Here is a 23,999-nt window from a genome sequence, read left to right on the forward strand (position 1 = left end):
GCCAAAATAAAGCTTCCGCCAGATTATGTGGGTCAATCTCACCTGACGGGGACAGGTGTTTGTCTAACTTATTTTTACCCTGTTTATGTTTGCCTTTTCCTTTTTTTATTTTTGCATAATCCGATCGTGATTGATTGACGTGCTTTGAGGATTGGCGCGAAAATATGAGACATAAATTGCACTGAAGAAAGACAGGGAAAACAAAGAGTAATACTGAAAATGGAAGAAACTCGAGGGGATAATGGCAGTAAACACACAAACTCATTGTCTGTTTTCTGTTATTGTTTTGAATTTTAAGTAGTAAAGTTCAAGAAACTTTTGCCACCTTAACTTAGTTGATTATTTAATTTCGGAAGGCCCTCAAACTTGAAATCATTAAAGTTTGACTTTTACTTTAATTTGCGTCGAGCCTCGTAACAAGTATGTACGTAGTACGTCAAACTGGTTGCCACTTCTGTGTAAAGAGTTAACTCGTTATGAGACGAGTCCCTTTGTCAGGTGACTTAAGATAAGGAGAGGGGGCTTTCCCTGCATTCAATTAACAATTTCTTGCTAAAAGCTGCAAGTGACGTACCTAAAGTTAGTTAAGTGGATTTAACTGAACCGCTTTTTTGCCATCTTCGTGTGAGACGCTCTGTCATCAACTCGAGATATTTATAAAATGAGTATTAGTAGTTATAAGTTGCTTTTAAAGCAAAGTTATGTTTCGTTTATTTTTACAAAAGTTTAAAAAATTATTCCTTTTAAAACTGATTTATTTTTACGACAAAGAATGTTACAATCTAATTTTATTACATTACAAGATATCATACAACATTAAGTTTACTTTATGAGCATTTAATTGAATATTAAACGTTAATCAACCTTGCACTGATTGTGCTATATATGCACTTTATAGTTATAAATGTCGTATTGAATAGGGTTCTTAATTCTATAGTACAGCCTTGTTACCATTACATTCCACTTCTTGCTGATTATACAATCTACATAGGCCAACAAATATCTGTTCAAAATTACATAAACAAATATATATTTACATTTGGTTATGACTGCAAATCATTCTAAATAACAATTGAAATACCTTTCCAAAGCTCCCACTCCGATTTTCGTGCCTCCCCCACTTCAACCCTATTCAGGTGACCCCTCGCAAAGGTCAACGAAGCGGAACGCATTGCGAGAGGGAATAGAAAAAATAAGGGGTGGTGGGGGGTAGTAGGGAAATGAGCATGCAATCGGTAGTAATTGGTAAAAAAGGTAAAATAATTACTTAGAAGCGGTAGACTTTAGTATTCAACAGGTGTTTGCAAAATGCATTGACCATTTTTACCTAACCATAATTTATTTAAACATTCAGATTGTCTCTTTTGATTTATTATTGTTGGAATCAAGCAAAGAATCTTAAAAAGATCCCAAAACGATGAAAGAGTGGAAATGAGTAAAAAGGAAAACCGCTACATGATTTCCGCTCAAAGTCTCAAATTTCATTGAAATTTTCAAGCACTCCCTCTCCGAAATTCAAGGTTACCCAAATGCCGAAAACTGATTCAGTAATTCAGACTCCACTCCCCGTTGGACCCCTCCTCTGATCACCACTCCTCAGAATACTGCCAACGACCTTAATCATATTTAAACAGTTTTTTTTTGGTTGCTATAGAGATTACATGCCATTACCTTGATCGTTTTTTGTCTACAATTAACTGTCATTTTTTTATAGGTTATTTTCTTTTTCTGGTTTGTTTTATGTGGACTTTTCGTTGGCTTTAATGTGAGGAAACAAAAAATTAACAAAAAAAAACTAGTTTGCGTTATACAAGTTAATTTTTTATTGTTGAAAACATTTTTATTTTTAATGCTGTAGTTTAATTGCTTTTGCAACACATAATAAAACAGTCGAATGTAATTTTGCCAATTGCCAAGGTTATAATCAACGAAATCTGTTTTACAAATACATATATTTATACCACCAGTTTTTCTTGATTTTCGCAGATCAAGTATGTATCTTGATTCTTTAGCTGTCATTTATTTATTATTTTGTGGATAAAACCAGTAAAATGCAACGAGTATACATAAAGTTGCAACTTTTCGGCTGCCACTTTATGTCAACTTCACTTTGCATCAATAAATTGCCAGACGGACCAATGACTTATAAAAAGCGGCTATTCAACTAACCGCAAATTTTTTTTTGCATTTTCTGTTTCTGCTTTTTGGCTGCAAAAATTGCGCAACATTTTGCAGCAGGTCCCCTCAACACTTTTTGGCTCTGGTCAATTTGCAATAATTTGCTGGCTTGTTTTTGGATTTTTTTTTTTTTGCATTTTCTACGAGCACGCAACTTCAATTTGTATGTTGGCTTTTTACATAAACTAAATTAAAACATAAAATAAAGTTGTGTTCGTAGAGTGCCATAAACCCAGATGAGATAGATTTGTTTGAGCTCAACTAAACTGAAAAGTGGGCTAATGAGTTCAGTTGGGGCCGAAGTGAGACAGAAAGAGTCGAACAGAAAAGTGGAATAACTAACGTTTTGTTTGCAAACTTTTCTGGCTTTGCAAATTTTGCTTAATATCTTGTTTTCAATTTTCCAAAACGGAAACTATTTGCGGTTTTCAAATTTCAAACTTTCCATGAATTTGCCATGTGAGATCACCTCAGATAAAAACCGCAAAATGCTTTTAGTCCATAAAGAGAACAAAATACTAACAAATGCAAGCGATGTTATAATTTGATGGGTATTTTAGGTGTGTGTAAAAATAAAACTGTGCATAAATTTGTGTTTAATTTTAACTGAGTCTTTTTATATACGCGTATATAATTTCCTTAACATACAACAACTCAATTATCCCAAATGAATATTTATTTAAAAAGCCTTTCAGCCAAAGCACACAAATAAATGAAGACACTTTTCCGGCACTTTTCTTTCTCCTTCATTTGGCTTTCATCTGTTGTAGTTGCAAAATGTCTCCCACCTTTGACCTATTTTCCCGATATGCACTTTAGACAAACACACATTTTCCCCCACTTTTCCACTTTTACTCGAAATTTAGTCGTCTGCGTCTTTGTGTCTTTTGAGCTCTTTATCTTTCTACATCTACATCTTTCGCAATTATTTTGTCTTTGACGTTTCTTTGCTGCTACAATTTCTTGGCTGCATTTCGGCTTTTCCCATTTTCTTTTACCTGTTCGCGTGGGTGGCGCAGTTTTTGTTGTATTTTGGCAGCTACCATTGGTAGTGTTGTTTCCTTCATTATCACGTGTTTGGTTTCTTTTTACTTTTGTTTGGCTGCCTGCGTCAAGTTGTTATTCAAGTTGCCTTTTGTGGGTAATTTCTTTTTTGTTGGCCATTCAATGCCAGCCAATTTATTTGCATTTCGAATTGCTGGAATTTCATCCATTTTGAAGGGCTTCTATGGGTTGCGGCTCGCTTGGACTTAGGGTTAAATTTTCATTTATCTATTCTTAGTGGTTTGGTGGTTTGTTGGTAGAGTGCGGAAAGTATGTTTTATTTACTAATCAATGGTTTATTTTTCGTTTTCAGTTCCGGCCGCAGGCAGATTAGTTCAAATGCCTTAGCCAGGTGAGTTCACTACTTATTTTATAATATAATAAAAAATTTATCGATAAACCGATAAAACCAAAAACCATCTTATATTTAATATTAAAACTTTTAAGATGTGTAACATAAATTGTTTTCAAGTTATTGTAAATTTTACATTTTACATGCTGGGTTCACAATGGTTAGTACATGGGTAGCACTGGTCTCGTTAAAATTTGACATCACTGAAAGTTGCTTACAGAGCCCATTCGCAGCCGGCAAGTATGCTGCACATATTGAATTCGCCTTGTGTGCTAACATTGTGCTACAGTTTGAGATGAATTGCTCTGTTTGGTTAAAGTCTTGACTATACTGTAAATCTAAAAACTCTAGTGGAATATCTCAGTTTGCAGAAAGAAGTGCGACATTCAATTTTATGACTTAAAATAGTAGCTAATATTAATATAAAATTAATTTAAATCTCTGTTTAAATTGAAAATGTTTCTGTTTTGTCCTTGCATTGTTTAAGTTTTTCGCCGTAAATGGCTATATTATTAGAGACCTGCACCAATATTATATACATTTTTATTTACATTGTCAAGTAAAAATTTATTAAACCGAGGTGAATTCGAAAAGGTATGAACTGAATTCTAAGGCGAATTCGTTTTCTTTTGATTTTTTCGTTTTTTTTTTAAATGAAGAGTTTTTAATAAACAGTTAAAACTGAATATAAAAATTATTTTATTAAATTACTTATAAATTAAATGTTTTTCAGCCAACTCTATAGATCATCGAGCTTTAACTCATCGGGCCGTAGCTCCAACTGTGATACAACAGAAGACATGTACAGCGACATAAGCTTGGAGAATCGTCATGACTACGATTATAGGGTAAGTGTACCGATTTAACAAAGCTCCAATAATTATTATAATTAAATAAAACCCAAGTATTACTTTTTTTTTTGATTCCTTAGCTCAGATAATTAGATATCGTTAAAACATCAATTCAGATAGATAGTTTCCACGGCTTTTTACACATTTTGCTTGCACAATTCGATTTCAAAGTCTTCGGATTAGATGGCGAAAAATAACGGAATAAATAAATAAATGTACCGTCGCATGAATTGCCAAAAAAATTGTCAATGCTTGATATTTCATCAAAGAAATTGCTGATGAAGAGACATAATCTGCACTTGAACCTAATTCGCAATCGCAAATTTTATTTCCCAACATGTGTGTGAGCATCATTTTCATTCAGACGAAATTCCGAAAATGTTTTCAATGTTCGTTGGGAAAATAAAAACCGAAATCCCTGGAAAAGTGAATTTGTGACTTTTCACTTTGGATCTTCGGCCGCAATGAAATCAAACGTGTTTTCTTTCCCTCAATCGCTGAGGCAGTCACCTTCGCTGGTATTTTTACTGGGAGTTCGTGGCTACTTGGCAGGTGAAATTCAGTGCTTTGGTTTTGTGTAGGTTGCCGTTGTCTATCGCGATCTCTGCGGATCCAATCCAAATGTGCTCCGCCGACTATTATATAAAGCGAAAAAAGCAAAAGCATTTTCAGCAGGCTCTCCGCAATTGGCCATGGCCATTGGGGGAGTGCATTGGCGCCTCAAGGTCATTGAAATTCACTCAGCCTCCGCCGGATCACTGTCGATTAGATTTCCCACTGCCCATGTAGACGCTTATTTGATTGAGTGCCAAAGAGGTCGGGAAATCATCGATGTCTGCAGGGTTTATTTTCGCTTTTCCTTGTGGGAAACGTCAGAAAGAAATACACACTGTATGTATATGAGGAAGAGTTCAGTGCGTGTGCGGTTTTCATCTGCTTCTGTAATGGATATGTGCATATTTGAGTTCAAAGTTTATGTATGCTGAATGTGCTTACTTTTTCGTTACTATATTTACTTTGCTGCAGTTTATAATATAATTTGTTTACCTTTTATGAAAGTTTCAATACCAAAATCTAAACCAAGTTATTTTTTAAGCAAAAACTTTCTTTCCTATCATTGAAACGCTTAAGATTTCCTAAAAGAAAGCAAGCAAAATAGAATCAATTGCTAGAAGTGCACACATATAATGGTGATACACACAGATGTAAAATCGCTTTCTGCATAATTGCTCAAAATAAACAAATAAAAGGAGGAATGAACGTGGTAAAAGTCGCCGGCACACAAAAGGAAAGGTGGAAAAGCGCACAGGAAAAAACAAAGGAGAAATATAAACAGAAGGAGTGAAAATGATTTTTGCGAAAAATCTCACGTACGAATCAATTTTTAAACGCGCCTGTGCGATTGTTCTTTTATGCAACAGGCCAACGGGAAACGGAAGTGGTATTTGTAGAAGAGGGAAGGGATTTTGGCCAGGTGCGAAACAGGTGGAGTTGGGCCAAAAGATCATTACAAGTCAAAGAAGTACCTCGCATTTCGTTTGATTGTTGTGTGAAACTGGGCGTTGAATACGAAATGAGTTGCGAGTGGAAAAGCAGATGGCTTATTAAGAAGGAGAATGTTTTTGGCATCAACTGTACTGCTATATGAAAGCATTGAAATATTAATTCGCTCATTTGAATTCTAAATATATTTTAGTTACCTTTACAGCAATATAAAAGTAGTAATTAGATCCCATTCTGTCTTTATATTCAATCCTAGCCTCTATTTGAAAGTGGACTGTGAAAACTCAAGAAACTTTCCACATCTCACCTTGGCCCGATGCCCAGGAAAGTGTTAAGCGTATCCAAAAAGATTTTCACTGCACCGAATACGATTTTCTATTTGGTTCTTCTTTCACTACTGCTGACCCTATTTTCCGCACCCCGGCCACTACTTTTTTTAATGCTCCGTTGGCTTAATTAAGCTGAGGTCACTCATCAGACAATCTAATGCGGAAGAAAAGAATCGCATTGGATTGAACCGAAGGTGTTGCGTAAGGTTTCGGGATGGGGGATCTTGACATGGTCTTCCCAGTTTTCCCAGCGCTGTCAGAGGTTGATTAAAATCTGCATTTGTCTCGGGCTCTTTGCAGCTGTTTTGCATCGTCGCACTTATGCAATTATAACTGTAGGCAGGCCCAAGACAATGCCACAATTGCAATTTGTTCAATTGTCAGTGTTGGCAAGAGATGTGGGGATGAAATCTGTTTTATTTTCTTGGCCTAATACATGCACAAGTGGAGTATCTCCGCTGACGACATCACTTGAAGTTGTTGCCCAAGCAAAATGTTTACGATTTGGTAATCGCTCGAATTGAATATCTCCCCCCGGCTTTGGCTCTTCCAGTGGCAATACACATGTGCATATATCTTCGCCGCATCGACGAAGGCGTCGACTGGAAACAGCCACCTACAAGGCATCGCCTTTACAAAAAACTTCCACCAGGTGTCTGGCTAATAGAATGCATAAATATAGTAAATGGAATACAAATGAAGCTACAGTCAGCAGGAAGAAAGCAAATATATTCAAAGTGCGCTGCAAAGAAATCAGCATTTGAATTTATTGAACAACGGCTTACTTACTGGTATTGCATATATATCATGGTCTACAAGATGATTTACTGTCCTACGACCTAACTGAATGATATATTATAATTATTGAATTAAAAAATATTTCCCAAACTGTGTAAACTGTTTCAAAACATTAACATTACACTGCCATGATAATATGACTAAGCAAACCAATTTCTCTGTCATTCCGACCAATTAACCTCCCCCTTATGGACTTGCATCATCCAATCGCAGCAATTTCAACCCTTTCGTAAATGCCTTTGAGTATTTAATTCCGTTTTTACTTCGGTATACTTTAAAGAGCATTTGCATTAATTATGATAATTGCAACGTTTATGCTTCAATTCGTTGTGTGTGGGTCTCTTTGTCTTTAGGATTTCGATGGTTTCTGGGTCAACGTCACATTTGGGTTAAAAATTGATTTTCGTTTATGGTTTTTACTCGAGTTTTATTTTAGTTTATTTTTGTATTTCCCTTCCATATCTCATTCGGCTCGGCTTTATGCTTTTTATGTTGTGCCGGGCCTCGACTTCTGATGGTCTTAAAGGTGGGCGTCAAAGGTGTCAGCAAAATTGTTTAATCGATAAGACGACCCAAGCAGGTGGCGAATGGAACGAATGGCACGAACCGCTAGACAAAATCCATTTTCAGTGGTTTTTTTTTATAGAGTGTGGGTGCAGAAAACGTTTTTCTTTGCCGGTTTTCAGTTGATGGATCGATCGGCGATAGTTGGAAAATAGGAAAATATTTCTTAGGGTTTTTTTTTTATTTTTTATGGTAAAACTGGTATTAAAGTGGTTGGGAAAAGTGTAATAATTTTTGTGGCGTTAGTTGTTTTTCGGTTATTGGTTCTTCCATTTTGGCTTGTAGTACACATCCTCTGAAAAACATTGCTTGACATTAAAATGCTTCTGGTGTTGACTTTACATTCACCTCGTTTCCATATCCATTATCTTGAATTTTGCTATTCCAAATCTAATAATAATTCGTTCTTTATTTTCCTCTACTTCCAGGTAAGCAAAACAATAGCCAAACACAAACTACCTCGAGCACTCTTATCTTACCAATTCCACTTGGTAAGTGCTAAAACGAACCCACAAAAGTGTTTCTTGTCTACCTTTTATCTAAGCTAAAAAATCGCCCGAAGAATTGGCCATAATGTGAATTTATGTTCCCACACACACTCATACACTCGCAAGTCCATAATAAAGAGGCGCCTATTTCTGGGGGCGTGGCAGTGGGAGCAGTTGGCAAGTAGAAATCCTACGCTTTCCATTACGTCATATTGGCTTTCCGTATATTACTTTTTGCACAAGGTTGTCCAAGGCGAACGGGGCGTTACATTAATGGGTAACTAGTCAAAACGAATCGAATCGTGTTCGAGTTCGAGTTCAGTTGGGGCTGCACTTGTCTTGGCCAACTATGGGTTGTATCTTTCTTGTCTTCGCTATTTGGTCGCACTACAATTTATTATAAGTAATGAGACAGTGGAGAGTCGAGTTAACAATTACGGCCTACGTGCGAATAACCTTCTTTCGTTAAATCGTCTTGAACTTTTGGCATTTTCGGGTGAGAGAATCTAAGGCTTGTTTTTAATTTTTATTAATTTGTTATTGTTGTTAATTTTTATAAGGGAAAGTCCTTGCAACTTATAAAATATGCCAAACCTACTTTTTCGAACATTTTGTTTACAACGTTTTTGGTTAGTAGCCAATCTTATCGTACTTCAACCTTCCTTTAGTTTACCCTTATAACAATTCTTGTGTATATGTATACCCAAATAGCAATTGTTGTCTTGGAAACTAACTAGGCCCTGGACTTTAATATATACACAAAATTTGCTAAACCCAAAGAAGTCGGCGTACTAGAGTTTTAAAGGAGTGCTATGCGTTCATATTGACAACATACAAATGAATAAATATAAATGCAATAGCAACTTCTTTAAAACTTGGATAATTCTCACGGTTTGCGAGCAAAACTCGTATTTGCTTTGCCAAATAAATATTGACTATTTTTTTTTTGCCTAATTATACAAACATACACTCATCGCGTGGATATATAAAGTTTGTACACAACTGCAAATGAAAGGTAAATATTGCCGGCTTTAAAAGTATGGGAGTTTTGCGTTGATTAGGGCGGCGGTTAAACAAATTAGAAGAGTAAATAAGGTCTGTAAGATTACGTTGTGAAACGGATAAAGGTAGCTTAAAGTCAGTGTACGGGGAGGTACTACAATAAACCTATTTTAAAGACATTATTACCTAAAATATACAAATATACCCATCATTTGAAATGTATTAAAAATTGTGGAAGCCTGAATTGATGACCTTTATTTGCTACTGAATTTTATAAAGAAGGCTGTGGAATGAATTTCAAAGAGCCCTTACTTCAGGTCCCTGACTAGCCCAGAATATTCGTCAGTTCAGTTCCAGCTGATCTACTGTACGGTTCTCTTGAAAGTCGTTTCATTTTTATTATAAAGCTGTCACCTCCAAGTTATCCGGTAAATATTTTTCTTGTGTTTGAACAAGGCATCGTTCGACTTTAAACCTAATAGATCTGGCTTTCCTTCGAAAATTTTCGGCATTTGCGAAGATGTCGTTGCCACGCGTTTACTTCGATATAGCCGCAGGAGGTGAGAAGATAGGAAGAATTGTGATGGAACTACGTTCGGATGTGGTGCCCAAGACGGCGGAGAATTTCCGGGCCCTCTGCACCGGAGAGAAGGGGTACGGCTACAAGGGATCTCCATTCCACCGCGTGATTCCGAATTTCATGTGTCAGGGAGGTGATTTCACCAATCAAAACGGAACTGGAGGACGCTCCATTTATGGAAACAAGTTTCCCGATGAGAACTTCGAGCTAAAGCATACCGGAGCTGGTGTACTTTCGATGGCCAATGCTGGGGCCAATACCAATGGGTCTCAGTTTTTCATTTGCACCGGGACAACCACCTGGCTGGATAATAAGCATGTCGTGTTCGGCAAAGTCGTTGAGGGAATGGATATCGTCCAGAAGGTAGAATCCTACGGTTCAAAAGATGGGAAGACCAGCAAGAAAGTTATTATCGAAGACTGCGGTGCCCTCTGAAGGGTGTCAATACATAATTGTGCTGCAATCACACACTTACAATATTACACAGATTATACTTTTCAAGAAAAATTAGCAAAATAAATGGGGGTGCAAAATAATGTATTTCTTCGGTTTAATTATTTACATCGCTCTCATCTGTTCAGGGAAATTCCCCATTTCAAACCAATTCACCCTGAACAGCCCAGTTCCCTGACTCATTTTCCTTTGATTTTCCTTTCCATTACTTTTAATTGACTCAATTTAGTTCAAGAGATGCTCGCATATGTCGCTTTTGATTCTTTCCACTCGATTCTCATTCTGTCTCCCATCACCTTTCCCTCAAGCCTTTCTATCCACTTTACCCGAATGCACTTACACTGATAAAAAAATAAATAAAAATAATAAACCGGTGGACCCATCTGTAATACATATATTGCTAAATAAATCTTTAAATTCAAATGAATCGCTTTTCTTTTTTTAATATACGAATATTATAATTGGAAGTCAGTATTATTTTTTAAACCTAAAAACACCTGGCTAACTATGTGATACAATGTGTATACATATGTGTATATAAAGCACTCAGCAAACCCAATTTTCTTTTCTCAAGTGCATGTATTACGAATTTCCAACACTGCTAAGTCGCATTAGTGGAATTTTTCTATTGCGTTCGTTTTGCTTTGGGGCTCTGTTTTTTTGTATTTCTTTTCGTTATTTTTTGGGCACCCAAAACAAGTCGCGGTTTCTGCCGACGTCGGCCGAGGCAGCGGCAGTGGCGCGACTTGGCGTTGGATTTTTAGCGCTTTCCTCTCTCAGATTGCATTTAACGCTTGCCGCGTTCACAACACTAGAAAAGCGGAGCAGCGCAACGAACGGTCGCCCTGTCTCTCATTCTCTCGCGCTCTCTCGCGCGGGTGTTTCGTTGTTGGGCAATGCAACTGCCAAGGAAAAGGAAAATGCTAAGGAAAATGCAGCTGCTGCTGCTGCTCTCCTAAGCAAAATAGCCAAATTAAAAAAAGGTTCGAAATTCGAGAAAATTAACCCAAAGTTACCTCAATTCGTGTGTGTTTTTTGTGTGTTAGCTATTATCGATCGAATTCGCTTATCAGCTGTGTCAGGTGCCTTTGGCTCATTAACCGCTTATTTAAGGAAAAATGTGAAATCAAAACAAATTCGTTAATGACATGGTCTGTTGTGAAAACCCGTAATCAAAGTAGCCCTTGTTTGGCTCATGTTTCTAATTTTCATACCCTCTGGCAAATATATTGGTTGATTGATCCTAAATTGAAAAGTGCGGTTGAATAAGTGTTTTATCGAATCATAAAAAATGGAAATCGAGTGTGGCATAAAATTGATAAATGATACAAAAATAATAAATAAATGGGACAAAATGTAAGAAAAAATAAAATAGTCTTAAAGAATTCAAAGCAATTCTTCGATATGGGGCGTTAAAAGTTGAAAAAGACCTGACGGTAATTGATGAAGTAAAACGAAGGAAGATAAGGTGATAAAATTTGCAAAAACCAGCACAACGTAGATTAATTGTGTCTTGAATGTACCAATAAATCATTTTTGTGTTAATATTTCCTTTATTAATAATGGAGACAAGTTTAAAATATTTTTTTTTAATTTTTAGTAAAAGGAAAATGAAAAACCAAAATAATATTGCCTCTTTAAAAATCAAGTTTTGTTTTCTCTGCTTTCGGCAGTTTCTCGATCAAAAGGGAATTAAATAAATCAAGGGCTCCCACCGAGAATCACGCATAGCAGTTCCAAGTTCATTCATTATACATAACTCGTACTTCTTAATTTCTTTTACTAGGCATTTTCCGTACCGTTAAGTTTGGTAGGAAAATATTCTTTCATTAGCGATGGTTCGTCAATTAGTGGGCATATAAATCTAACGGCACAGTGACCGAGGCGGAGCAAGAAGAAGACAACTAACCGGAACTGAAAACTAGCACTAAAAACCAATAAGTAAAAGGCCTAAGGTAGTCGCAATAACAAAAGAACGGAAAAGACCCTCTGATGACGTCAACAAATAGGGGGGTGTACGAAAGAGATGGGACGAAATGGATGGGGATTACCATCCAATCCCGCATGCGTCCCGTTACTCTTGCTTTTCGGTTCGTGTCCACGCTTATTCACTTGCGCTTTTATTTAGTAAAACATATACATATGTATGTATGTATGTACATATGATGGGAGGCATTTGGGGAGCGGTTGGCTTGGGGTGACCGTATATAAATTCCACATAATTATGCGCTGTCCCTGACTCAAAAACCATATGTACCAAATAAAAGAGGCGGGCGGATTCGGCGAGAGAATCACCCTCGGACATATGGCGAAAAACTTTTCCTTTGGGGGATCGGATCGCTCTCTTTCTTCGTTCCCTTGTCATTGCTCTTGTTTGTTGATTATTATTTTTTCCTATTTATAAAGATTGCGCCTCCCCATATTCGCTCTCCCAGTCTCTCATTTTTCTCTCTATCGCTGGCAACTGCCTCGGTTTATTTTGCCCCTGAATTTCTGGTTCATTCAGTTTGCTTTTCGCGTTTCGCGTGCTTTAATCGAAATTTGTTTTTCTCCCTCGATTGTGCTTGTAATAAAATACATAATACACCATTTTAAATAATCGAAAAAATTAGCTATTCACTTTTTAAATTGAAAAATATTTGTGAGAAAGCTCAGCCGCACAGATCATTTAAGATCATACAATCGTCAGAAAAATTGAAAATATTTTAAATGATTGCATCATTTCTTTTTGATTCTTTTAAGCAAATGCTTCAAGAGAGATATAAAATATTTACTTGACACATAAAAGTACATCAAACGCATTAAAATTATGCATATGATCCCCATCATGTTGATCCAGTCTTTAAATATATATTTATTTGAAATCATGAATAGTTTATGTGGTGCTCAACATTCCTGATCCAATTTCGCTAAATCATTGTGTATTTTACAACCTTTTTCTTGTCTCACTTTGTTGCATGAAAAGTGCACAGCAGCGGAGTAAAATTTGCATTTAATGAGCTCCCCTCGTTCGACTCATCCCCATTTTCACCCCTCCCTTCGTAGACCATTGTATGCAAATCTTTGTGGAATTCAATTTTGCTGAAGAGTAGCTAATGATAATTTTCTATTATGCTGTTTTTGATTGCCTGACATGTGCGAGAAAAAAGTGGTTGAAAAGATATGATAATCCAAAAATATTCAGCTGACAAGAAAGGAAAGTTTACTTCATTAGCAAATTGGTTTTAGTTTTATTTGGGTACTTGCTGTACTTATATTAAAGGAATTCGATTGTATTTTATTATGGGTTTCCTAATCATTTTTAATAAAGTTGTAATTTGTACATTTGATTGCTTATTTCGTTAATCAACTTGGAATCATTGAAAGCAAAAAGTAAAATCTTTATCAGTCATGCCCTGCTTTTAATTGGCCCTCATATTGACCTTTATTTAAATTTGTATGTGATAACGTGAAAATTTAGCTTTGACAAGGGCACCTTACCAATAAAAGTCGCCCAACAATTTGATAAGACTAAGAATGATTCAGCTTACTAGACTTCAAAAGTAAACAGCACGCCACAAATTCAAAGTAAAAGAAAACCTAGCCAGCCATTGCATTTTCTGGTAATTAGAAACTAGTCGGGTATTCAAAACCTGAGGAACAAAATAACAATGAAAATAGGGAGAGGTTTGAAAATAGCTGTACGACGAGGATATGTAAAATTGTCTAGAATTCTCCTCAAAGTCTAAACAAAATAATTTTACGGTCTGTTGGTTCTAAGAATAAAGAGAGGGTTTGCTTATATAATGTACAGATAACTGTGGACTAGCACACTTAATGCCAGAAAAAAGAACGCTTTTATCTGTGTAATCTTCTTATTTTTTTTTAATATTTCTTATACCAATGCAATAATAATGGAAGGCAAAAACAATTTGTGGTAGATCAGTTTGTGGCAGGAAACAGCTGTTGTATGTCGCGACTTTTGTCTCTTTTCCTTCGTCTCTAGCCCTCCTTGTCGTTTTCCCCAGGCTGTGAAATGGGGTTAGCATGTTGTTTCAGTTTCACCTTTTAGTTCTTTTGTCTTAGCGTGGGCGGTCGTCCGAAAGGTTTATTGCCATGTAAAATGCAACAACAGAAGAAATAATTGCAAATGCAAACTGCAACACCAGGCCAAGAAATCGAGGTTAGACGGGGTAATTGGCACGAATTTGTTGCCAAGTTGAAATACTGGAAGTTTTCTAGGGGTTCGTAGGAATACAAAAGTTCGAAAGAAACTAGCCACTTATATCTAGATTAGAATACATAAATGATGAGGGTCCGGAAGTAATGTAATGTAAGTAATGTATATTAGAATGAGTAAATGCATTTAAATTTAGGAAGTGGTGTGATTCTATTCAAAAACATTTATGGGTTTGCTTCGATCACATTAATCTTCTTGATTTAAAATTCCCCAAATATTTTCCCAAGCAACCCCCGAAATCTATTTATGATGCACCCTATCCCAACTTAACCATGACTTGCTACCTCAGCTAATATCGCCACAAATGTGAGCTATTTATGCTAAACAAGTCAATCTTAATGGCTTCACATAAATACTTTATCTGGGAACGCATAAACTCTAATAGTTCCCGAGCTAGCGCGTGTGCGTTCATTATGGGATCCCCCATTTAAACTCAGATATTTCAGCTGAACTCCAAACATTCCTTTAGTTCGGATTACGAGCGTTAGGCGATGAAAGATGCATCATAAAACGTGTCTGCTACTGCATAAAATTCCGAAAATATTGCAGTTGAAAATAGAAATTGTTGTTGAAGCGGCTATTTCACTTACTTTCAATTTTCATCATAATTTTTCCTACGAAACGAAACAAGTTGCACAAGATATGTACGACAGGGCTTGTTGTTGTTATTTTTTCAGTTGTTTACTAGACAAGTTTTATTGGTGAAAGTTGTTGTTGTTATTGTTGTTGCTTCTGCGTTTGCCATGCTCCATTGACAAAATTGTCCACAGATCAATGAGTCTTGCGGTCAAGTTGTTTTCGGCTTCTATTTTTGTTCATTGAGTGATTTGTGGTTTTGGGCATCGAAGTGATTTTAAAAAATCAGAGCATTAAAACTTTAAAAATGAATAACGATTTAAATCGTCGCGTTTCCTCTTTTCGTATGTGAGAGAATGCTTCTAATTTCTTCGCTGAGTAAACAAGTAAAACAAATAAATTCTAATTTATTATGACAAGCCACTTAAACCCATTTGACATGAGCTAGTGTGCAGAATTGTATATTCTGCTCTCCTTCTTATTTTCATCTTAATTTGTATAATTCCCGTTTCAGTGCCTTTTTGAATCATACAATTTATTATAAACAATTTAGCGAAAGATGAGAAAATTAGAATTCATGACACATTTCCCCATGATGTTTGTTTCTAGCGATGGATTGAATCATCGCTTGAGAAGAGACAGCAATGAAGAGCAAAGACGGTCTCCGACTAGATTATGCAATTCTTTCAGTTACGGCAGAAGAATTGCATGCACCAACAGTTTTTCCTCTACTTGGTCGCTTCTTCCCATTGCTTTGTTTTATCTACACGAAGTTCATCAATTCAGCTAGGAAATTAAACTTAGCCAGAAGCCCAGAAGAAACCAAACCCAGTCGTGTAGAAAGAATGAGACTCTGTTTGGGAGAAGAGTGGTTTGCAGAGGGGACAAGGAGTGTTGTGGAGACTGTCTTCGTGGACTCTCTTGTTTTGTTTATCTTTTTGCAAGCGCGCATTTCCTGCATGTAATACAGAAAAATTCTTTATGCTTTTCCACCATTCTTTGCCTTTGTTACCAGACAATTTCTTGCTCTGCTTTCTGCATCTCTCCTCTCTGTATGGGACCTATCCAAATCCAAATCTCAAACAATTACCTTTCAATTTGTTAAGAATTGTGCTAAAGGCCATCGCGATACAAGAGAAGAAATCATTTGCAAAGCTTCTATTTATTTTTTTCGCAACTATTACGATTCTGCATAATTCATTTAACTGCTTGGGGGAAAGAAAATTCTTTTGTTTACTCTGTGAACTCTGTTGGCAGTTCAAGAAACTCATTTTTGGAGATACAGAAAGAAATTCGTGGGGGACAATCTGTTGGGTGAGATCTTCTGAAGAATTGCTTTGATTATAATTATGCAAAGGGAATTTTTAAAGGAGATTGCTATGGGACCTAAAGACGTGCCCAGTATCGGTTATAAGTAGATTTTTTACTATAAGAAAATGAAAAGATTTTAAAATATCTATTATTCAACAGTTTTATAAATAATGAAAAATAAATATAATGATAAATAAATATATATAATAAAAATATAACTATTTAAAATAAAAAAAAACATCAAGTTATTAATTTTTATAAAATGAAATAAATTTACTCAATTTGAATGCCACAAAGGTTTTCAGAATAATGCAATATAAATTTATTATGTATAACATATTTTGTTTAGCCAGAGCCAAGCCTAAATATGCCCAGAAAAGTGCCTTAAAGTCAAATTGAGAGATGAAAAAAAAGCAATACAAAAATATCTGAATTATGTGCCTACAAAATTAAGTTAAAACTGTCTTCCCACACAAATGAAAAATCAGAAAACAAGGAAAACATCAAAGTGCGAAAATATATGAAAACAAAACATCAACCCAACCAGTGCCACGCCCAATAAGGAACAAAACTACCCAAAAATAAAATAAAAAGTAAATCATGAGTAGTCAACCTGCCAGCCAGCCCGATAGCATCGATTTAGCCTATGATATGTGGGCGGGCCAATTCGAATTCGTAGGACCCACAAATCATCAGATCAACAAAAACAACAACAACAACAATAGCAATCTGAACAACAACAAGTGCAGAATCGGAGCGCAACAAAATCGAAAACTATCTACGGATAGTCTGGAGGATCTGAATCTGAGCTTTAACACGAGTGCCTCGCAAAATCCGCTAAGCAACGCCTACAGTTTGGGAGTCACTGGCGGTGGTGGCAGTGAGTACTGTGGCTTTGGAAAACACCCGCCCATACTGATCGATCAGGAGACGTTTCTCAGCCTCAATCCAGCGGACTTTGAGGACATTGTGCCATCCAATTCGGAGCCCAATTCGCTGGTTTTCATCGAAAACAAGCTGGAGACTAACAACAACAGCCTCGAATCGAACAACAATCATATAAACAATAATAATAACAATAAAATATACAATTTGGAGAACCTGACAAGTAAATTCAATAATAAAACGAATAATACGAATACAAACGGTTTCAAATTGGAGAACCTAAAGAATTTCAAGAACAAACTACTCTGTGATTTCGAGGATACCAATAGCGGGGGAGGAGGAGGTGGTGGCAGTGGCGGATCAGGACCTGTTGGCATGATGAACGGCGCCCTCAGCGCAGAGATTTGCGATAATCTCAATGAGCAAGTAAGCAGTGTACCATAAATTCCCCCGATTCCGAGGCTAGTTCCATCTAAAAGTTCAGGGTTCATTGGGCCCTCGTTTTTTTAGTTCGCATGTCATGACATATAAGTAGTATATAGTATATACGGTCTGTCAATAATGTCCAGGCCATTCACTATAAATAAGCCGCAATTGAATGCAATTTGCTTTAGTCTAACTTTGAATCGCCTTAGTTCAACTGTTTTGTTCAGCTTTGGGAAATATCAGTCCGATTTTGACATATTAATCAATTGTTACCTAAAAGGCTTTGCTGAAATAATATGCTGGAAACCAACGAAGTGAGTTGAAGTTGAGTGGTGGAAAATTCCATTAAACTATGAATTGATTCCGGAAAAATATTATGGAAAAATATATTACAAAGGTTAAAATATGAAACATTGCATATGTACGGATTTTCACATAAAATACAACTAAGCTAAAGAAACTGAAATGTTTTTAAATAACAATTTAGCTACAAAACTTAAAACGTGAATATTTTTTTTTGCATTGTTTATAAAAAGTTTTAGAGTTTAAATTATTTTAAAGCAACCATGTGCTTCCACCTTTTCGAAAACTTTGTTTACGATTTCCTTGACTTATTTACCTTTTTAAACGTCAAAACTGGGCCAAAAATAAAATTTCAAAGTCGAAGAACTTGTTGTATTTGCCATATAATTTGCTAGACATCTGCTCGATAAACAAAAAATACTATATTCTGTGCCAAATGAGATCATCGGTCACAAATCATCAGTGAGAAAAGAAAGGAAAATCGAAATACTATAGTAGACATTTTGAGAAATTAGTTGACGGAGCCAAAATTAATGATACAAAAAACTGTAACAAAATTGATGATTAGCCGTGAAGGGAAAATGTGTCAACGAAAGTAACAAAATCTCGTTTGGATGGAAAGAAAAGTAAGGAAGTCGTTGGTTTCTAAGGCGATTGCTCCAGTTTTGGGGCAGCGAAGTAAAATTTCTTTCCCTAAGCTACTGATGCAACTCCCAGTATTTAATGCAATCAATTATCAAGCGTATTATTTTCCCAGTGGTCCAGCAAATGGGAGCACCGAGATTCTACGTATGAAACACTGCGCTGGAGGTCAGCTCTTTATTTTTGCTTCTGAATAGCGATAAACCTCCGGCGGATGCTAGATTTGTTTACCATACTTGATCCACATAAACTAGTGGGGAAACTCATTTGATAAATGAAACAATTGTAGGGCATTGTATTGCTGGAGCAGGAAATTGTGAGTGTGTGTTGCAAGTCAAGATTTTCCATTTGGGGTCAAAGCTAATGCCGATTTTAATGTTCGAGTGCTACCAATTCTTTCCAATTGTTTTTTTATTTTTATTTACGAGCTGTTAACGTGTAAACTGTTGCAAGGTAAAACTTTTACAATATATTGTAGATCTTTAAACTCAAACACCGTGTTCTTTTTTATATTTTATGTTCCCAATTTTCCATATTTTCGGGCCAAACTTCATGGACCCCATAACATCTGTTTCGTATTTCCGCACTTGACATTACACATTTCCCATCGTTCAGTTGCACCTGACGTGCCATCAACTTGTCAAGACTAAACTGGAAAAATCAAAGGCCCTCAAAAAGGCCGAAAGGCATTAATGACCTCGGGAACACCGTTTTCAGGCGAGAGAAAGAGGAAAGTGACAAGCCAGAAACCATTATCTTACGACTTTTCCTATACCTAGTACTAAACAACTATAAGTTTTTGAAGGAAATTTATCTTAAACCACTGTTTCTGACCAGCATATGGTAGATGGAATTCCTATTCTTATAAGCTTCAATATACATTTCGTATCATATTGTATCTTAAGAATTTTATATCATCAATATTAATTTTACAAGATAAGCTATAGATCGGTGCTGAATTTTGCCATGAACTAAGTACGGGGTATATTATAGTCGGGCCACTCGACCATAACATTCTTACATGATTCTATGTACAACGCCTTGTCACTTGTTACTCAATTTGTCTCACACTTTTATCGTTTTCTCTTTATGCTCCCAGCAACATTTTATTTTTATTACTTTCTTTGCTTTGACCAAACGGTTTCTGAATGAGTCGCGACTTCTGTTTTCGCTGCTATTTTTCTGCCTTTTGGCCTTTCCGTATTCTTTTTTTCGGAAGAATTCTGTAGACATTTAATTTAAATTCTAGTTTCTATATAATATGCTTAGTTTTTTGGCATGGTTCATTGTACACATACCCTAATTGAGACCCCGCCATATCGTACTTTTTCGGTTGACTCAGCAAGCTTATTCTTCTCTCTATATATTCCCCACTCTCTGACTATTTCTCCATTTCTATGGCATTCTGTTGTTTGTTTTTGGTGGGGCCCTAGGCCCATTTTTCAGTACTTGCCGCGCAGCCTTTGACGTCGATTGTGTGTCCGTGTATCCATCGCTTTTCAGTGCTCACATCTCGATCGAATCTAAAGTGCCCCACTCTCTGTAAATCTAGCAAAATTATCAACTGCGAATAGTTGCCAGCCAATTGCAGTTAATTAAGCATAATTGAACCCTTTGCCGCACAGTTGGAGCGTCATTGGGTGCCGACCCCAAATGAAAACCGCTTGTAGGCACTAATTGAACTTCTTAATTGACATTCATGGGGGTAGTACGATTGTGGGGTGTAGCAGGGGTGCAAATCAACAAAAGGTGACAGAATTAATTCATCAAGAGTCCCGCGTTGCTGTTCAATATTAGATAGATTTTTCATAGTTACAGACTAAAACCAGCTTATAAAATAAATAATTTGCAAGCATATAGCACAAAAGTTTTTGTTAAAAACGGAAAAAAACGCACCCTATTTCCGGTTTCTGTGATAAGCCAGCTCTGGGGCATCCTGTACTGCATTCATCTTGCATATTTCTTATCAGCAGGCAAGCGACTCATGTTCAAAACTTCTGTTTTTATTTTTCCTATACGTTTTTGTAATGCGCGGGCGGGTCATGAGTAATTGAGCAAAAATCAGCAGCCTGCAAATCTGTAATGGCGAAAACAGATGCACATGCCAGCAAATAGTTGGCCAAAACTTGAATGCAAAACACTAGCAATCTGTGTGTGCGTGTCTTTTTACGCCTTCTCTTGAAGTGGCTGCCTATGGGGCGTATGCTTAATATTTATGAGATTCATATGGGCAAGGCATGCCAATAACACTGCCAAACAAAGTGGGATGGCAGATGTGTAGGAAAAGCATCGAAAGTGCTGCACATTCAAGTGGAATGTTTTTGTTGAAAAATTGTACTTTGAGGCACAAGTTTTGTTATCAACATTTTGTTAGCGTGTTGACTAGTGTAATTAACAGCATTTTCAGAGAGTTGTCGTTGTCGCTTCGAGAAAATATAAACGAACAGTCTGCTTCGGCCTTCAAATGAGCAAAGACTACGCGGCGATGCAGAAATAATTTGAATTTTCTTAAGCCTGCGAGCATTCCTAAATAATGTGAAAAGATATATCAGCAAATATATAATCATTTGCACACTATATAGATATAGGCAAATGTATGTGAAATATCCCATGGCTGAGGTGCAGTTGGTGAACGATCTTCTCCTCGATCTGCGGCACATGAAAAACGATTGTGTTAGTCGATGCACGAACATTTGTCTTCGAATATAGACTTATCAGTTCTTCTTTTCTATATATTGACAGCTGGAACTGCTGCAGCGCAAGGTGGACGATCTGTCAGATACACAGAATATAGCTGAGGATCGGACGACCCGCACCAAGACCGAATATGCAGTCCTTCAGGCGCGTTATCACATGCTCGAAGAGCAGTACCGAGAGGTTTGTATTTATTGTATTTATTTATTTTTATTTATAAAACCAAATAATGGTAGATAAAGTACACGATCGGAACCAAATTTCTTAGAACAAACAATAATTTTGTGACACTTTTCTTGCAGTCGGAACTACGTGCCGAGGAGCGCTTGGCCGAGGAGCAGAAGCGGCACCGCGAAATTTTGGCCCGCGTGGAGCGTGAAGCCTCGCTGCAGAACGAGAACTGCCAGATGAAGATCCGTGCCACCGAGATCGAAGCAACGGCACTGCGGGAAGAGGCCGCTCGACTGCGTGTCCTGTGTGACAAGCAGGCCAATGACCTGCATCGCACCGAGGAACAGTTGGAGCTGGCGCGCGATCAAATTGGCGTCCTGCAACAGGAACTCGAGGAGCAGACACAGGCACTACGCCGCCACGAACAGGAGAAGAAGTCCACCGAGGAGCTGATGCTGGAGCTGGGCCGAGAACTGCAGCGTGCACGCGAGGAGAGTGGAGCCCGGGCAATGCCGACCACATCGCCGGAGAGCATAAGACTGGAGGAGCTTCACCAGGAGCTCGAGGAGATGCGCCAGAAGAATCGAAGTACGTAAACACATTCAATCAAAGTTGAGAGCTTATAATTAAATATGCACATTTTTTCTTTACTAGCCCTCGAAGAACAGAACGAGGAGCTGCAGGCCACGATGCTGACCAATCAGGCCACCATGCTGACGAATGGCGTGGAGCAGGGTCGCCATCTGCTGAACGGGACCCTCAACAGTTTGGCCCAGGAGCTGGAGGAGATGTCACAAGCCCAGGTGTGTATTTGAGTCCATATGTTGCGTCGCCTGCTTCCGCTTTTAGTGTAGTCCAATCCATCATCCCCACACCCACAAAAACACAGTCTAGATGCCAAGTCCAAAAGCACACGCACAGTCACTGCAAGAGAAAACGGATTAAAATGCTATTTTGGAACATATAGTTTGAAAGTGTCCTACTAGTGTCCGTACTGCCCTGCGCTTATTTTAAAAACCATTTATCTTATCTGCCCACATGTGTATTTAAATTGACATTTATTGTATTACAGGATTCTGTGGATTCAGCCACATTAGCATCCTTAAGTCAGGTAATGCTTCAATCACGCAAAAGCCGCAAACAAAAAGAACAATTAATAAAACACGGTTTTGGAGCCACTGTGCACGCAATGCAGTTTGAATTAAACGAAATTTGATTTAAAACTAATATTGGTTCATGGTTTTTATCGATCAAACTCATTACGGACAATTTATCACCTGGCTAACTCTATAATATTCATTTTTGTATATAAACTCTCAAATTCTTTTCATATCCATGTTTTGTGTGTTGCCTTAATATATTTCGAAATACTAATAATAATCTATGTTTTGCAGCTTCAACAGGCCTTCCAGGAAAAGGAGGATGAAAATGTTCGGCTTAAGCACTATATTGATACCATTCTACTCAACATCGTGGAGAACTATCCTCAATTGCTGGAAGTCAAGCCCATGGAGCGAAAGTAGTGAACCCCACTGAAAGAACAAACCAACCCTAGGCACTCGACAGAGTGCCAAAACCACCTAACATTACCTAAAATTAATAAACTAACTAAACCATACTCTACGTTAACTTTTTAAGCATACATGTATTTATGCCTAATTTAAGTCGTAATTTATTTTATAACAATTTAATGTAGATTTTTAAACCAAAACAACGCAGAGAACACAAAGATTGCATGTCAAAATGATAAAAAAAGTCCTTAATTCGATTAGATTATGTTTTGTATAGAGTCTAAAATTGTGTAAAAGTTTATTTTCCTTCGTTTCTAGTTTGCGTTTTGTATAGTTCGTGTTGTTGATCCATAAAGATATTAATTATAAATATTGTTAGATTTTAAGTCGGAAAAACTCTTTCACTCAATAATGAAATGGAACCCAATAATTTATCGATAATTGCCAGAAAATCTGATTGTGAATGTGTATAGCATAAAGAGATTTTATGAACTGTTGATGCTTGAAAGGAAATATTTCCAATTTCGTTATGGCAGCTAAGAAGGTTTTTGCTAGGACAAGTGCTCCATTTTTTCCTTCTATCCATATTTTGCGCTCTCAGGAAAGATCTTCCTTAGTTTGCCTGTAATGTAGTTACAAAAATCTATCAAAAAATTTGCGTTTATGGTATGGACAATCCCAGGATACGAAGACGGAGTTTTAGTTTGATGTGAGTCTAAATGAGAGCAATTATCACGAAGAGTTATGCAATTCAGAATTAATCCAATTAATCCACACACATATGTCAATGTATAGCACAGTTAAAACTAATCTTACTCTGCAAATATAACAACATTAAATGGACATAATATGCAAACGTTTAGGGATGACATCGATGTGTAATCGTTAATCAAAATTTTATTGCCTTAAACTGATGTTTTAAAAAATGTACTAAGGCTTAGATAACTCTAACAAAAAAGTCCATAAGGTTTAATGACATGCTGCGAAATATGTAATTTTAAATGTAATTTACTAGATGCAAGTCGCTGAACTTATATCAAAATAAAAAGAAGAATATTTTATAAACACAGGCCCGCCTTTTTTTTTTTTTTGACTGGCCCTAAAATAAAAGCGATACTA

At 36.8% G+C, this 23,999-nt stretch overlaps 2 protein-coding genes across 20 annotated transcripts in view; both read left to right on the top strand.

Moving 5' to 3' along the window:
• Nucleotides 1–23,950, top strand: part of LOC6605654 (rab11 family-interacting protein 3) — a 41,359-nt gene extending 17,409 nt beyond the window's left edge. For 5 of the 18 annotated variants that reach the window (XM_032719999.1, XM_032720004.1, XM_032720000.1 and 2 more), the window contains 8 exons: nucleotides 3,536–3,574; nucleotides 4,308–4,422; nucleotides 8,048–8,110; nucleotides 21,247–21,381; nucleotides 21,501–21,957; nucleotides 22,024–22,172; nucleotides 22,442–22,480; nucleotides 22,764–23,950. In XM_032719999.1, the coding sequence (XP_032575890.1) occupies nucleotides 3,536–3,574; nucleotides 4,308–4,422; nucleotides 8,048–8,110; nucleotides 21,247–21,381; nucleotides 21,501–21,957; nucleotides 22,024–22,172; nucleotides 22,442–22,480; nucleotides 22,764–22,892 (1,126 nt within the window). In that variant the 3' untranslated portion in view covers nucleotides 22,893–23,950. Of the gene's footprint in view, nucleotides 1–3,535; nucleotides 3,575–4,307; nucleotides 4,423–8,047; nucleotides 8,111–10,925; nucleotides 11,126–16,579; nucleotides 17,560–17,840; nucleotides 17,874–20,954; nucleotides 21,178–21,246; nucleotides 21,382–21,500; nucleotides 21,958–22,023; nucleotides 22,173–22,441; nucleotides 22,481–22,763 lie in introns of those variants that run through there. The other 13 variants (XM_032720005.1, XM_032720009.1, XM_032720006.1 and 10 more) reach the window with 9 other exon arrangements.
• LOC6605653 (peptidyl-prolyl cis-trans isomerase) lies at nucleotides 9,343–10,229 on the top strand. Of its 2 annotated transcripts, none has more exons than XM_032720017.1 (2): nucleotides 9,343–9,537; nucleotides 9,592–10,229. In XM_032720017.1, exon 2 carries the CDS (start codon nucleotides 9,630–9,632, stop codon nucleotides 10,122–10,124), a length of 495 nt encoding a protein of 164 aa, XP_032575908.1. In that variant the 5' UTR covers nucleotides 9,343–9,537; nucleotides 9,592–9,629; the 3' UTR covers nucleotides 10,125–10,229. The 2 variants fall into 2 exon arrangements, with proteins under 2 accessions (XP_032575908.1, XP_002030471.1); XM_002030435.2 differs by having other exon boundaries at nucleotides 9,348–9,537; nucleotides 9,630–10,229.
• Nucleotides 23,951–23,999: the final 49 nt, after the last annotated feature.

This window comes from Drosophila sechellia, chromosome 3L (assembly GCF_004382195.2).
Source record: "Drosophila sechellia strain sech25 chromosome 3L, ASM438219v1, whole genome shotgun sequence".
Lineage (NCBI taxonomy): Eukaryota > Metazoa > Arthropoda > Insecta > Diptera > Drosophilidae > Drosophila > Drosophila sechellia.

Coding starts and splice junctions, on each gene's coding strand:
- LOC6605653 (XM_032720017.1), top strand. CDS start 9,630: ATGTCGTTGCCACGCGTTTACTTCGATATAGCCGCAGGAGGTGAGAAG.